At 29.0% G+C, this 16,569-nt stretch overlaps 1 protein-coding gene across 1 annotated transcript; it reads right to left on the bottom strand.

The window, feature by feature from the left end:
- Window positions 1-5,543: 5,543 nt before the first annotated feature.
- Window positions 5,544-12,810, bottom strand: botv (exostosin like glycosyltransferase 3). The gene is made up of 5 exons (XM_075311444.1): window positions 12,309-12,810; window positions 12,114-12,239; window positions 10,166-11,797; window positions 9,261-10,097; window positions 5,544-5,777 (listed from the first exon to the last, which is right to left on the bottom strand). The coding sequence occupies exons 1-5, from the start codon at window positions 12,615-12,617 to the stop codon at window positions 5,673-5,675; spliced, it is 3,009 nt and encodes a 1,002-aa protein (XP_075167559.1). The 5' UTR covers window positions 12,618-12,810; the 3' UTR covers window positions 5,544-5,672.
- Window positions 12,811-16,569: the final 3,759 nt, after the last annotated feature.

Here is a 16,569-nt window from a genome sequence, read left to right on the forward strand (position 1 = left end):
TGGTCCATATAAACCGATACCCAGATTTGACCTCCGGAGCCTCTTGGAGGAGTAAATTTCATATGATTCCGTTGAAATTTGGTTCGTAGTGTTAGTATATGGTCTGCATCAATCATGAAAAATTTGGCCCATATTGGTCCATAATTATATATAGTCCCCATATAAACCGATCCCCAGATTTGACCTCCGGAGCCTCTTGGAGAAGCAAAATTCATCCGATCTGGTTGAAATTTGAAACGTGGTGTTAGTATATGGTCTGCATAAATCATGCAAAAATTGGTCCATAATTATATATAGTCCCCATATAAACCGATCTCCAGATTTGACCTCCAGAGGAGTAAATTTCATCTGATCCCGTTGAAATTTGGTACGTGGTCTAAGTATTTAGTCTTTAAAAACCATGCCAAAATTGGTACATATCGGTCTATAGTTATATATAGACCCCAGATAAACCTATCCCCAATCACACAAAAATCGGTCCATATCGGTTCATAATTGTATATAGCCCCCTTATAAAACGACCCCCATATTTCAATTCAGCTCTCTAATTACCGCGCAAAAATTCATATCCGTTGGTAATTATTTTTACACTTCCCTATATCTTCCCTATAAGAACTGAATTATATATGAATTATTTTGTGGATGACAGTCTTAATAAGAAGTTTCTACCCAGTCCATGGTGGAGGGTTAGGTTAGGTTAGGTGGCAGCCCGATGTATCAGGCTCACTTAGACTATTCAGTCCATTGTGATACCACATTGGTGAACTTCTCTCTTATCACTGAGTGCTGCCCGATTCCATGTTAAGCTCAATGACAAGGGACCTCCTTTTTATAGCCGAGTCCGAACGGTGTTCCACATTGCAGTGAAACCACTTAGAGAAGAAACCCTCAGAAATATCACCAGCATTACTGAGGTGGGATAATCCACCGCTGAAAAACTTTTTGGTGTTCGGTCGAAGCAGGAATCGAACCCACGACCTTGTGTATGCAAGGCGGGCATGTTAACCATTGCACCACGGTGGCTCGGTGGTGGAGGGTACATAAGATTCGGCCGAACTTGCGGCCATATACACTTGTTGTTTTTTTTTCAATTTTGTTGAATAAATTAAATTTTTGATTGAATATTTTTTAAAACTTAATTAAGATTTTAATTGGAAATATTTTTATGAAGTTTTTTTATGTATAAAGTTCAATGACCTTACACATATATTCAATATGAACTAAAGCAATTCCCAAAAATATGTAGTAAAAATGAACTACTTACTGTGTGGTTAAAATCGCCGTGATTTATTTGGTGGAGTATAATTTAGTTCAATTTTCGCACAATCTAGTTCATTCATGCTGTAACATAAAACAGTTTACTTTTATTTCTTTGTATTTTGGAATATTTTTCTGCTGTGCCCACTAACAAGTTTCTTTGGGTGTAAGTTTTAATTTCGGAGATTGTAAGATGGTAAATGTCAAAGAAATGGGCGCCATCTAGTAGTTGCTAGTTTTCTTCTAGCAACGAACGAAATGTTTGCTTGCTAACACTTCGTGTCGGCTTTCGGATATTTGCTGTAGGATTTTTAATGTGACATGTTATATTAAATGTTGTGTTCTACATTAAAATAATTAATATAAAATCATTTGTATTTGTTTTTATTTTATTTATCGTTTTCGATATTTTGTTACATTTGCGTACATCTAAGATTATATGTACATATGTATAAAAATAAATTGGGGTATTATACATATGCCTAAGGATCTATGCTCATGTTTATATAAAAATTATACTTTATGGAATATAGCATAGTACGATACAAACAAGATAGACATAATAAACAATTTAGCAAATCAGTAAAAGAAGTTTGTTTTTATTTTTAAGTACAAAAGAAAGATAGTTGGTTGGTATAGGTGGAAAATTGCAAAAACAAAAGTAAAGAAAATTAGAGAAACACATTATAAGGTAAATACATATTAATATGTATGTAAATAAAAGAGTTGTATATGGTGGGATATGTTGACACAAAATAAACTGTATGTAATTTGATAGTCACTTGTGAAATGAAAAATTCCATTTTAAACAATATCTAATAAAAATTAATAATCAATAATTTTTTTCGTTTTTTTAGTAACTTATTTACAAATTTAGATAATCACAAAATTGATTTTTACTATAATAGGTATAATAATAATTGGTTATAAATTTTTACTATTTTAATATTAGCTATAAAATCGATAATTAGTATAGGCATGCAGAAACATAAATGGAAAATTTTTAGAAAAAAATATTGTATTTGTGTAGTATGTAGCAAATGTTGTATGGTGTGTGATAAAAATATCATTTTATCACTTGATTGAATTATATGGATGGATATGCTATATTGTTACTATTATTATTATTATTATTTTTTGTAAATTTCGATTAATAAAAATTTCAATATGGTAGCTTTGACTTCCCTTATTCCGGTTTGCTAGAGTCGACGGCATCTTTTGTGGGTTGTATTTAATGACAGGGTTTTTTTTTTAATTTTAAACTATAATTCCTTTACATCATTGCGTATTTTGTTGTTGTCATCAACACAGAAAAAAAATTTCACCAAAATATATCCAATTAAAATTTTAATTGAATTTTCAAAAATATTCAATAAAAGATTTAATTGATTCAAAAAAAAAAAAATTACTAAAACAAAACTCAATTACAAAAATTAATATTAATACATTTTTTAAATGGATCAATTAATTTTTTAATTCACTTTAGTGATTAATACTATTATTTCTGTAATTGAAGACATTTCAATTAAAAATTAATTGTATCAATTAATTTCGTAATTGAATCAAAAAATATTTTTTTTGTGTGAAGGCATCAAATTTAGTTAAAATATTGATCATTTAACAAAAACGACAACGAAAGATTTTAATGAAGGTCCGTTAAATTAGGTTAAGCTAACCGACGGATATATATGTAATCCTGTTTCACGGTCGCAAAATTTTGAAGGACCCAGCCCCAGCCCCTTATTTCCCATTCAAAAATTTTTTTGGATCGAATTCCACACACATGATGATATCTGGCATCTTTTATTGAAAATATTCAAAGATCCGACCCGTCATTTCCTATTTTTATCAAATGTTTGGATGTTTAATGTTTTAATCCAACAAAAGGGAAAATTAAATGTTTAATTTAATTAATTTAATTTAATTTTTGAAATATTTTGGGCGAATCGCAAAAATAATGGTTTTAATGGTTTTCCTACAAAATTATTGTTTAGAAATTTCTAAAAAATAACAAAAAAAAAAAATTTTGAAAAAAAGCGAAGAATAATTAATTAATTTAATTTAAATTTTTGAAATATTTTCGATGAGACCCAAAAATAATTTAAAATTTTTAATGGTTTTCCTACAAAATTATTGTTTAGAAAATTCTAAAAAATATAACAAAAATTATGAAAATCTATTAAAAAGGGGAAATGTTTGGATGTTTAATGTTTTAATCCAACAAAAGGGAAAATTAAATGTTTAATTTAATTTTTGAAATATTTTGGGCGAGTCGCAAAAATAATTTAAAATTTTTAATGGTTTTCCTACAAAATTATTGTTTACAAAATTCTAAAAAATAAAAAAAAAACAATTTTGAAAAAAAGCGAAGAATAATTAATTAATTTAATTAAAATTTTTGAAATATTTTCGGTGAGACCCAAAAATAATTTAAATTTTTTAAAAGTTTTCCTTAAAAAATATTGTTTAGAAAATTCTAAAAAATATAACAAAAATTATGAAAATCTATTAAAAATGGGAAATATTTGGATGTTTAATGTTTTACTCCAACAAAAGGGAAAATTAAATGTTTAATTTAATTAATTTAATTTAATTTTTGAAATATTTTGGGCGAGTCGCAAAAATAATTTAAAATTTTTAATGGTTTTCATACAAAATTATTGTTTAGAAATTCTAAAAAATAAAAAAAAAAAAACAATTTTGAAATTTTGAAAAAAGCGAAGAATAATTAATTAATTTAATTAAAATTTTTGAAATATTTTCGGTGAGATCCAAAAATAATTTAAATTTTTTAAAAGTTTTCCTAAAAAAATATTGTTTAGAAAATTCTAAAAAATAGAACAAAAATTATGAAAATCTATTAAAAACGAGAAAGGGGAAATGTTTGGATGTTTATTGTTTTAATCCAACAAAAGGAAAAATTTAAAGTTTAAGTTAATTAATTTAATTTAATTTTTGAAATATTTTGGGCGAGTCGCAAAAATAATTAAAAATTTTTAATGGTTTTCCTACAAAATTATTGTTTAGAAAATTCTAAAAAATAAAAAAAAACATTTTTGAAAATCTATTAAAAAGCGAAGAATAATTAATTAATTTAATTAAAATTTTTGAAATATTTTCGGTGAGACCCAAAAATAATTTAAATTTTTTAAAGGTTTTCCTACAAAATTATTGTTTAGGAAATTCTAAAAAATATAACAAAAATTATGAAAATCTATTAAAAATGGGAAATATTTTTTATTTTGGAAAATAATACAAGACAAATTTTCGTCTCGGCACATTGACAACAAAGGAAAAATAAAATATAATAATTATTTTATAATTATAATAATAATTATTTTATAATTAAATAAATAATTCAATTAAATACTTCATGAAATAACACGCCATGAAGTATTTTAAATATTACCCCGCATAAAAAACCCCAAGTGAAATTACTCCTCATAGGGAATAAACCAAAACAATAAGAGGATCATTTTCCACCGACGATGATTGCAACCGGAATAAGGGCAATCACAGAAAAAAAATTGTTTTCAATTTTTTAAACCAATTAATTTTTAATTTAATTTGAATTTAATAGTATCAATCACTAACGTTAATAAAAAAATTAATTGGTCCAAGTTAAAAAGGATTGATCCAACTAAAAAATTAATTTATAAAATTAAAAACTTAATTGATACAATTAATTTTTGTGATTGATTTTGGTTTTAATTAAAAAAATAGTTGAATAATGGAATATTTTTTAAAATTCCATTAAAATTATATGTTCAAAATCTTCGAGTCCTCGAGCTGAATAAATCATTTCATTATATATTGATTAAGGCCGAATCAAAAAAAAAAAAAAACTAATAATGTTAAACATTTTTGGTGATTTTTTCTATGCATAACAAAATAGAACTCTTTCAAAATTAGTTTATATAGTTGGCACTGTAAAAAAAACTGTAAGTAGAAAGCTAACATAAAATATATGTACATAAAATATATGTATATAAAAAAATTACATATCTTTAACTTAGAAATTAAACAATAATTATAATATGTGAAAAATTATCTTATCGTATGCTTAATTAAAAACTAATATGACACATTTGCTATATAGAAGCATTACAATCTTGAATTGTAGTCTTCAATCCATAATAAATTTTGCATTTTAAAATTATTGCACCTTAATTGTAATTTTGTTTCCTTAATTCTATTGAAAAAATAAAATTAATCATTTATACGATAATCTTGCAGTCGACAATTGAGTTATTTTACACACCAAAATTAATTATGTACGAAATGAATTTATCTTCTTAGCTGCGTGCTCTCGTAGGTGTGTATGATTTTCTATTGTTTAAAACTTAATTTATAAGCTGAGTTGGTTGTTTTATAAGTTGCATTAGTATAACTTAAATTAATTGTATATTCAGTGCTTAAATGTATTTAAAGCATTTTTGTTTATCGTGTGGTATACGCGTCTTAAAGAGTATCGAATCTGCTCGATATTGTGTATTTAGTAGAGGCGTATATCCAAAAACCTGAAAATGAAGATATTATATTGAAATCTATATATACACACATCTTGCGAAAATTTAGTATTTATTTTTTTATAATATTTCTATAGAAATAAAATTTTGACGAAATTTTCTATAGAAATAAAATTTTCAGAAAATTTTCTATTGAATTAACCTTTTGACAAAATTTACTATAGATATAAAATTTTAAGAAAATTTTCTATAGAAACAAAATTTTGAGAAAATTTTCTATAGAAATAAAATTTTGAAAAAAAATCTATAGAAATAATATTTTAGAAAATTTTCTATAGAAACACAATTTTGAGAAAATTTCTATAGAAATAAAAATTTCCCAAAAATTTTCTATAGAAATAAAATTTTAGGAAAATTTTCTATAGAAACAAAATTTTGGAAAAAATTTCTATATAAATAAAATATGGGAAAATTTTCTATAGAAAAAAAATATCAGAAAATTTTCTATAGAAATAACATTTTAAGAAAAATTTCTATAGAAACAAAATATAGAAACAAAATAAAAATTTTCCAAAAAATTTTATATAGAAATAAAATGTTGAAAATGTAGAAATATAATTTGAGAAAATTTTCTATAGACTAAGTAAGCTACACTTGTAGTTTAGTCAATGTATGGTTTTAAGCTGAAATAAAAAACAACAACAATGCTTAAAGAACAAAACCAACAATAACGAAACAAAACGAATGAAAAAAATTTTCTATAGAAATAAAATTTTAGGAAAATTTTCTATAGAAATAAAATTCTGTAAAATTTTTCTATATAAATAAAATATGGGAAAATTTTCTATAGAAATAAAATTTTGTAAAATTTTCTATAAAAAAAATGTTGACAAAATTTTCTATAGAAATAAAATTTTGACAAAATTTTCTATAGAAATAAAATCTTAGGAAAATTTTCTATAGAAATAAAATTTTAGGAAAATTTTCTAAAGAAATAAAATTTTGGGAAAATTTTCTAAAGAAATAAAATTTTGGGAAAATTTTCTATAGAAATAAAAATGTGACAAATTTTCTATAGATATATAATATTGCAAAAATTTTCTATAGAAATATAATTTTGGCAAAATTTTCTATAGAAATAAAATTTTGATACAATTTTCTATAGAAACAAAATTTTGCAAAAATTTTCTATAGATATAAAATTTTGACAAAATTTTCTATAGAAATAAAATTTTAGCAAAATTTTCTATAGAAATAAAATTTTGACAACATTTTCTATAGATAATTTTATATATAATTTTCTATAGAAATTAAATTTTGACAAAATTTTTTATAGAAATAAAATTTTGACAAAATTTTCTATAAAAATAAATATTTTATACAATTTTCTATTCAAATAAAATTTTGCCAAATTTTCTATAGAAATAAAATTTTGACAAAAATTTTTATAGAAATAAAAATGTGACAAAATGTTAAATAGAAATAAAATGATGACAACAATTTTTAAAGAAATAAAATTTTAATAGAAATAAAATGATGACAAAAATTTATAAAGAAATAAAATTTTGACATAACTTTTCTATAGAAAGAGAATTTTGACAACATTTTCTATAGAAATAAAATATTGACAAAATTTTCTACAGAAATAAAATTTTGACAAAATTTTTTTTAGAAATAAAATTTTGACAAAATTTTCAATAGGAATAAAATTTTGACAACATTTTTTATATAAATGTTGACCAAATTGTTTAAAGAAATAAAATTTTGACAAAATATTCAATACGAATAGAATTTTTACAACATTTCCTATAAAATTTTGATATAAATTTTCTATAGAAATAACATTTAGACAACATTTTCCATAGAAATAAAATTTTGACAACATTTTCTATACAAATAAAATTTTGACAAAGTTTTCTATAGAAATAAAATTTTGACAACATTTTCTATAGAAATAAAATTTTTCAAACATTTTCTATAGAAATAAAATTTTGACAAAATTTTCTATAGAAATAAAAGTTTGACAAAATTTTGAGAACATTTTCTTTAGAAATAAAATTTGAGAAAATTTTCTATAGAAATAAAATTTTATGAAAATTTTTTAAAGAAATAAAATTTTGGGAAAATTTTCTATAGAAATAAAAATTTGACAAAATTTTCTATAGAAATAAAATTTTGACAACTTTCTATGGAAATAAAATTGTGACAAAATTTCTATAGGAATAAAATGTTGACAAGCTTTTCTATAAAATTAAAATTTTGAAAAAAATTTCAAAATTTGAGAACATTTTCTATAAAAAAAATTTTCCAGAAAATTTTCTATAGAAATAAAATTATAGAAACATTTTCTATAGAAATAAAATTTTAGGAAGATTTTCTAAAGAAATAAAATTTTGGGAAAATTTTCTATAGAAATAAAAATGTGACAAAATTTTCAAGAGAAATAAGCCTTTGACAAAATTTTCTATAGAAATAAAATTTTGACAAAATTTTCTATAGAAATAAAATTTTGGGAAAATTTTCTATAGAAATAAAAATGTGACAAAATTTTCTATAGAAATAAGCCTTTGACAAAATTTTCTATAGAAATAAAATTTTTACAAAATTTTCTATAGAAATAAAATTTTGACAAAATTTTCTATAGAAATAAAATTTTGACAAAATTTTCTATAGAAATAAAATTTTGACAAAATTTTCTATAGAAATAAAATTTTGACAACATTTTCTATAGAAATAAAATTTTGACAATATTTTCTATAGAAATAAAATTTTGACAAAGTTTTCTATAGAAATAAAATTTAGACAACATTTTCTATAGAAATAAAATTTTGACAAAGTATTCTATAGAAATACAATTTTGACAACATTTTCTATAGAAATAAAATTTTTCGCAAATTTTCTATAGAAATAAAATTTTGACAAAATTTTCTATAGAAATAAAGTTTTGACAAAATTTTTTAATAAAAAATAAAATTTTCCCAACATTTCCAATAGAAATAAAATTTTCAGAAAAGTTTTATAGAAAAAAAAATTTCAGAAAATTTTTATAGAAATAAAATTTTTAGAAAACTTTCCATAGAAATAACATAAATTTAATATAGAACATTTCTTTCGAATAATAAAAAAAAAAAAACATTTTTATAGTAACCACAAAAATTTGATCAACAACAACAATTTGAGAATTTTTGGTAAAATTTTCTTCAAATTTTGGTAGATTATTTTTGGCACGAGTGACGATCGTGATGAATTCAATATTTTACGTATGTAAATTATTCTTCGGCCGCATTTGCAGTTTATACACGTACACTTGCAAGAATAATTACCAAAGAGACTCAGTTTTGAGTCAAAGAAATTTTAAAAATTTCTGTTATCTCTATCTTTGAATACCAATTTAATAATAAGTGGTCGATTTACTACAATTAAGCGTTATGGGATAGTTTTTCTAACCACCGTTGCCACAAGCTCCGAAACAAAAAAAGTGTTTAGTTTGGCCCAGAAAACCCAAAAGTATTAATAACAAAGGTTCATACTCACTTGTGAAAAGAAATTTATACATTTGTGCCGTTCCTGGAAATGTGTATCATCTTCACTCAATGAAACTGGACAGCCAGGACAACGGAATGTCCAGCGTGATGTTACTTTTACCGGAGGTTTTCTTGTGATATGAGATACAAGGAAATTCATGGCTATATCTTCACAATTCATATACTCATCGACTTTGTCACGTATGGCCTGAGGCAATTGATACGTATACAGATACATGTAGTATTTATGGATAAAGGCAGCTCCCGTTAGAACCATACTGAGCTCACAACTATAATTGGAATTATAATTCCAATGGTGATTATCATTTAAATCCCAGGCATGGAAACGACCTGGAAATCCAACAACTCGATCACGATGTTCACGCCAAACACGAAATCCAAAGAGAATTTCGTCATGCCTTAAATGGGCATCATCATCCACAGAGAGTACCGCTTCCGTTTCGATTACATCGAAAGGAAGGAAGCGATTGTTTAGAGAATTTCTTGGAGCTCTCACAACTGCCACAGGTACACCAATATCAGGCCAACGTAAATCATCCAAGGGAGGTTTTGGAGAATTCCACACCACCACGACTTTATGTAAGTAGGGCAATCCATAGAGACGACCAAGGGAATCCATTAATACTTGTTCCCTTTCATAGGTTAGAATGACTATGGTGAATTGCTCTCTGGGATAATTGCCACCCAGGGCTTCGCTGAATTCTTTGCCAGCCCCACCACTACCCTTGCCAATGGGACGAAAACCCATATGAGATCCCATGAATTTTGCTTCTGATGGTAAGACTGGATCGAAGGGTAATTGGGGATACATATAGAAAGGATCAACCTGTAATCAAAGCCAATATGTTAAACAATTTTGGAGTCCATTTTTTCTCACCATTATCGTTAACTTACCCAATCATTCCATGCTTCTCTAGATTGCATTCTCAAAATTGTATAATTTCTTTTAAATGCTGGACTTGGATAGGGTGGTTCCATAGGACCTAAAGACTCTTCTTGTTCCGTGTCCATACCCACTGGAGGATCCGATTTCAGTGGTATAAAGGTATTATTGAAAACACTTTGTGCTATCACAGGCGGTACTGGTCTGGGTGGTACTCCCAATCGATCACGTAAACTTGCTATAATCGTATCAACGGTGGCTTGCACAGAACTAAGATAACGTTCCCACATTAAACGTCCCTGGCGACGCATTAACAATAAATCTCCATCCTGTATAGCTCTCAGCAGAAAGTGTAGTTCGGTAATACGAGCTTTAGGCAAGAGCAAGGCTACTCTACGCCAATCGATTGTCTCACTATAGGGTAGACGAACTTCGTCAGCACCCAAGATGACAGGAATAGCTCCGGACCTTAGAGCTTCATAAAGTCTAGCTAACATTAGAGTGGAACTAACTCTCTTCTCCAAGGGTGGCAGAATCAAAGCAAATGTGGAATCTTTTAAAATTTGTTTTCGTGATGAATCCGTACCACACAAAGCCCAATCAACAACGGCATTATCATCTTGTTGTTCTGTCGCCGGGATACATTTGAATTGCAAAAGAAATTTATCAAGCGTGGGACCTTTTGACATCTCAGTCAAATGATCCAATATAAAATCGTCTAAAGGGTGAGGTGAACGCAGCGGTTGATTCAAAGGTCTCAATTCACCTTGGAACGAAAGTAAATAGGCCCGTCTTGCTGGGACCATAGAAGCACATTCTTGCCAAACATCTCCACCTGGAGGTCCCAAGATAGGTGGCACTATTAAATCATAATTCTGGCGAAATTGTAAGGCTTCGAATGAAGATTGTACAACTATGGCTCTCATTGTGTTTTGATTCAACAAAGCATTTGTGGATTTTGAATTTAGATTTCTTCTTGCTAAATTCAAGAGAACATGATTTCGACCATCACCACCCCAAAAGGGTAATTTGTATAATTTATTCATATCAATTGCGTTATATTTCTCCGCATTGGATGAAGAGCCCCTTTCTTTTTGTTCTTCCTCTAGAGCAGCGTAACGGTTATTCTTCAGAGATTCATGTTCATATAGGGCTTCCCCTATCAAAACCAAATATATGCAAGCCTGTTTTGGATCCCTTACAATGTGGGCATTGTAACCCAGTGTTTGTTTAATGGTTGTCCTGAGAAATCCATCAATTTCATATCCACTCTTCAGAACGCTATAGACATCGGGATCGTAGAGATAAACGGGAAAACCCGATGTTAGACTACATCTTGAATGATCAAAACAATTGTGCATTTCACACGAAGCCATAGTTTGGAGCGATGTGGCAGGCATGTTACGAGGTAAGGCATTTGGAAATAAAGTCCTTGGCAATGCCAAATCTGGAGTGTTTCTTTGTACTGCTTCTTTTTGGGCTACTTGAGCTTGTTCCACAGATATTTTCAGCCTTTCTAGTTCCGTTTGCTCTCGCATCAAATCTTGTTTAAGTTCTTCGATTTTTTGGTTATATTGTCCTATATCAGATTGCAATTTTTGTCTACGTGCTTCCAATTCTCGTAGTTCTATGGAGACTGTACTCTGTGGAAAAAACAGATAAACGATATTAGGACCATAGACCAAAGCATAAAGGATTTTAAGGAAAAAGGAATTTAGATTCTGAAGATCATGATCTTCAGACCCTTGATTTCTCCATGAATTAATGTGTGGTGCTACCTAGGAAAGTTACCAGATAATCGGAAATGCCGCCATTACTGTTGACAAGAGATAGCCTGCAATATTTATTGTGGCAGAGTGTCAGGCAGGACTACATCTTATAACCTTCTGTGGTCAAAACGATAATACTACCCAATTTCTGTCCTCTTTGACTTCTTTCCCATTTAATCTCTATACACACCTTAATTCTCAACAGCTCCTCAATTCTCATTTTCAAATCACTTGCACGCATGGAACTAAAATCTTCATAAGCATCCAGCAATGGACGCTGTCTATGCAAATCCAATTGGGGAACATCACTGTCAGGCTGAAAGAGAAGAGGAACGTATACGTGGTCTCAAAACTCAATATCTCTTAGGCCAACACCGCCACTTACATTCAATAGACTTCTGTGGGCGAATAGAGGCAACAGTACTAACAACAATAGTATCAATAGAATTGTTTTGTAGATACGATAGTGACGAAACCAAGAATTAATGCTACCGCATAGCACTGATACAAATCCACAAACGGAAGTTGTATTTGCGGTATTCATTGAAGCTGTTGTTGCCGAAAGCCATGACGTATTGGATGATTTTGCTTTAATTGATTTTTCGTTGTCGTCGTCGTCTTCCAAGAGATGATAAGTGCTGCTGGCTATACTGTTTTGTGTTGAAGACGAATGTAGAGTATTATTGGTACTCATGATGTTGTTGTTGGACAGGGACAGACGAAGACACACAACCCGAGATTCCGATTTCGGGAGAGTCCTTTTCACAAACAAACAAGCACAAATATTAAATATATCATTTAATTGTATAAACTCATGATTTTTTTTTATCGGTATATTGTGTTATTTGAGATTATTTTATTAGGGAATTGTTATCATTCTAACCACCTCAGCTATAATGACAGAATGCTGATCAGCTGTTTAGCCTATGTAACGTAACGTACCGATGTGTTTCATGGGTGACTTATTAACACGTATATGGTTTCGAAAACGGAATGGTGGAACAAGCAGGTAAATACCATGGCTGAACAAGAAGGTTAAATCATGGGCCCATATGATTACAATTTTTTTATTTCGACAAAATTTTAAGATGTCAAAATCATATGTTTATGGTGATTGCAGCTCTCAAAATGACACTGCATAGCAAATGCATCTCAAACAAGCTCGCGCATTCTTAGCTGGAGAATTGTTCAAAGATGACTTGAGTATCTTGATAACATATTCCAGACCCAAAATACCACGCACATCAGTTTTTAAACTGCATCATATACTGTTTTTGTTAATAGATGGCGAAGATCCATTTGTCTGACTTCCATTCTTAACTTTGGTGGGTATTATAGTCTTATTTGTCTCATATCGGCGTTCCTGGGATGAATTATCCACTTCACAATCACTCATAGGTGACACAATTAAATTTGAACCTTTATTTTTCTCTGGATTTTAATTATTTTTTCAGGACAATTGAAAGAATAAATAATTGCCACTTTTACCAATGCCATACGATTCTTTTATCAGCTGATTTTGACTTCTTAAAATTGTAAACAACATATTGAAATTTGTTGTTTTTGTTATCGTGATTCAACCTCTTTATTCAGCCATGGTAAATACTTTATTTAGGGCCAGGTCTTGTTATTAATTATCGTGTCGATAAAACAGCTCATCCCATACAAAAATTTTACTAACCGGAGGTTTATCCACCGGTTAAAATTAATCGGAGGATGAGAAACTGGCCATTATATTATCAACAAGTATATGAGAGATATTAGGCCTGTTTTCTTTTAGTACTCGATGCGTAATTTGTATAATACTACGTTCGCACTAGACCAAGGCATATTAAAGAGGTAAAGTCATGCAATCAGGTGACTAATATCGAGATTCATCTTGTCAAAGGCTTTGTTGACGTTTAGTAGGTTTGTTTACATTCCTTGTGTACATAAATATTACAATACAACAACACTACACATACACAGAATGTCAACTTAAGTGACCTGCCATTTTAGTTTGACTTTCTAAATATCATGGGGTGTACACATGTTTGCTCGTGACTTTACCTTTAATTAATATGCCTTGGCACTAGACACGAAATCTCGCTATTTAGAACCAAAATCTCGTTACAAATCTCAAGTGTTCGAACTGACAAAATAACGAGATTTTGTAGATTTGAGGATTTAACAGCTGTTTGTAAATATATCAATACAAACACAAACCCGTATGTGTACACGCACACACACATTCATCTACAAGGAAAATTGGGGCAGGGTTGCAAAAAGCGCATTTTTAGTACTAAAACCACAGTTGTACAAGGCAGTATAAGGGATTTTGAAAGAGATTTTGTTGAAATCCTCTACGATCCAGCTGATATTTGCCTATTGCAAATCTACTGAGATCTAGGAGCGAACGTAGTATAAGCTATTCAGAACATCTAATCAGAACCTCTGCAGGGAATAAATATTTCTGATTTAAACCGATATTTTTGATCAATTGGCGTCTGATTTGAGTCGACATGAGTCGCCATGCTCGGCGCCTGCGTCGACTGGCAAAGAACGGTCGGCGGCGGCTGAAATCGGCGGCTTCATTAATCGATACAAATAAAAAATTCATGAATTTTTCTGAAGTTTTTACGTTTTTTTTTCGAAAACATTTTCTATTGCTATTAAAAATTGTCCGTTATTATGTGCTTTATGCGCTTTACAGACTATCAGCTATTCCGGACGACAGTGCTCGTGTCGAACATATCCCATATATTGTGCACATTATAAGTTAAGTCCGAAGACATAATCGATACTGCTACATGTTTATGGGATCGATAACACATTTACCGATTATTTAGTCATCGCCGACAAGTCGTATCGAACCGACACACTGTAAGATTCTTTACAAACACCGACATTCCGTCCGGAATAACTGATAGTCTGTAAAGCGCATTACATACTATCAGTTATTCCGGACGACAGTGCTCGTGTCGAACATATCCCATATATTGTGCACATTACAACCCTGCCAGCATTTCAATGTTCCATTTCATCCTCATCGCTACCACAGACTCGTAAGTGACACTGCAACAATCGCCAACTGTGATAGTATTTTGCCATCACTATTCGCATGAAAGTATTTTGCCATCACTATTATTACAAGAGCCATTTTATATTTTGTGAAACACCAAGCGCAACTGGCTTATTATAATTTATTTCAATGAAAACGAAAATAAAGTGCTGAAAACATAGTTATTACGATTAAAATTGTGAAAAGTAAATTGGTGAACAATTTTTGACTTTCCAAATGGAATAAAGTGATAGTTTTTCAAATATTTTTCCAGACACGCTGCCTCCATTGGGAATAAAAGTACTGGCTGATACACGCTCACAAAAAATCGCTTCTGTAACATATACTCCCAAACATATTTTGCTTCAAGCATATACATTTTTGGGTATTGCCCAAACATTTATATGTTTGATCTCTTCCAATATATAATATGTTTGAAAGCATATTGGTCTAAACAATATATGTTTGGGTAGTCTAAGTTCCAAACATTTTGTATTTTTGCATCCAAATTCAATAATGTTGTCTTCCAAAAACAATATGTTATTATGTGAACATATAATACGTTTGGAAGCATTTTGCACCCAAAAATATTATATGCTTAAAAAAATTCTCCCAAACAATATTGTGCTCAAAATTTTATTTATTTATTTATATATTTACAAATAAACAGGTAATATAGGTGCTACCAACATAGGTTTTCGACCTGAATGCTCAAAATTTTGTTTCTGCCTAATTGTATATTCCCCCACATCTTTCTCACTTCCACGACATTTTTTAGTTCTTAGCACCTTTTTCTGTAATACAAACATTGTAGAAGAAATTATTCAATTGTAAGATTTTTTATTTTAATTTTACCTTTTGCCGGACGGGGATTCGAACAGCGGACCACACAGTTTGTAAGGATTAAAGAAGTAGCTGATCAATTGCCCAAGGAAAAATAAAATGTTAATTTTGTAATAACAAGCAACAACCACCAACTTAATTCAATATCGCTCCCTGTTAAATAGCGTTCCAAGCTACTAAACACATATATGTTTATAGGCTATTTCTAAATTAATATATGTTTGCATCCAAGCATATTATATTTACAAACATTTTATGTCCCAAACATAATATGTTCTAACATATTAACATATATGTCCCAAACATGTTATGCTAGTTTATGAACATTATATGCTTGCACTCAAAAATATTGTGTTTAAAAATTTGTGTTCCAAACATATAATGTTTATAGCCAAACATATGAAAAACAGTCTTTTTCATCCGTGTAGACGCTACAACATTTAACTTACAACTTGTAACTCAACATCAATCTCTTATTAATGCATAAAAATGTTTAAATGTGATGTGATAGTCGTATAAATGTTATATTTATGAGAATTTATAAATGTTTTATAAAATTAATAATCATCTAAACAATCGTGTTTTACTTGACCACAATGATTCTTTTACAACTATCTTAAAATGCACTTTGTCTGATTGGCTCTTATTGGCGTCCTTCTAAATGTATCCAGAAGGGCTCCTAATAATTGCACTCATGCGATACTTTTTTGTAGTAACTTGGCGTGGTACAACTTCTCAATAGTGACGGCGCTTTTCCGAGGAG

This window comes from Haematobia irritans, chromosome 5, assembly GCF_050003625.1.
Source record: "Haematobia irritans isolate KBUSLIRL chromosome 5, ASM5000362v1, whole genome shotgun sequence".
Classification (NCBI taxonomy): Eukaryota; Metazoa; Arthropoda; class Insecta; order Diptera; family Muscidae; genus Haematobia; species Haematobia irritans.

What these genes read in the sequence shown, in the direction of transcription:
- botv (XM_075311444.1), bottom strand. Translation starts at nt 12,617, where the DNA reads ATGAGTACCAATAATACTCTACATTCGTCTTCAACACAAAACAGTATA. An exon ending in CCCACAGAAGTCTATTGAAT is followed by an intron (nt 12,240 to 12,308) that starts GTAAGTGGCGGT and finishes CTTCTCTTTCAG; the next exon opens with CCTGACAGTGATGTTCCCCA. An exon ending in GTATAAATTTCTTTTCACAA is followed by an intron (nt 5,778 to 9,260) that starts GTGAGTATGAAC and finishes CTTCATTTTCAG; the next exon opens with GTTTTTGGATATACGCCTCT.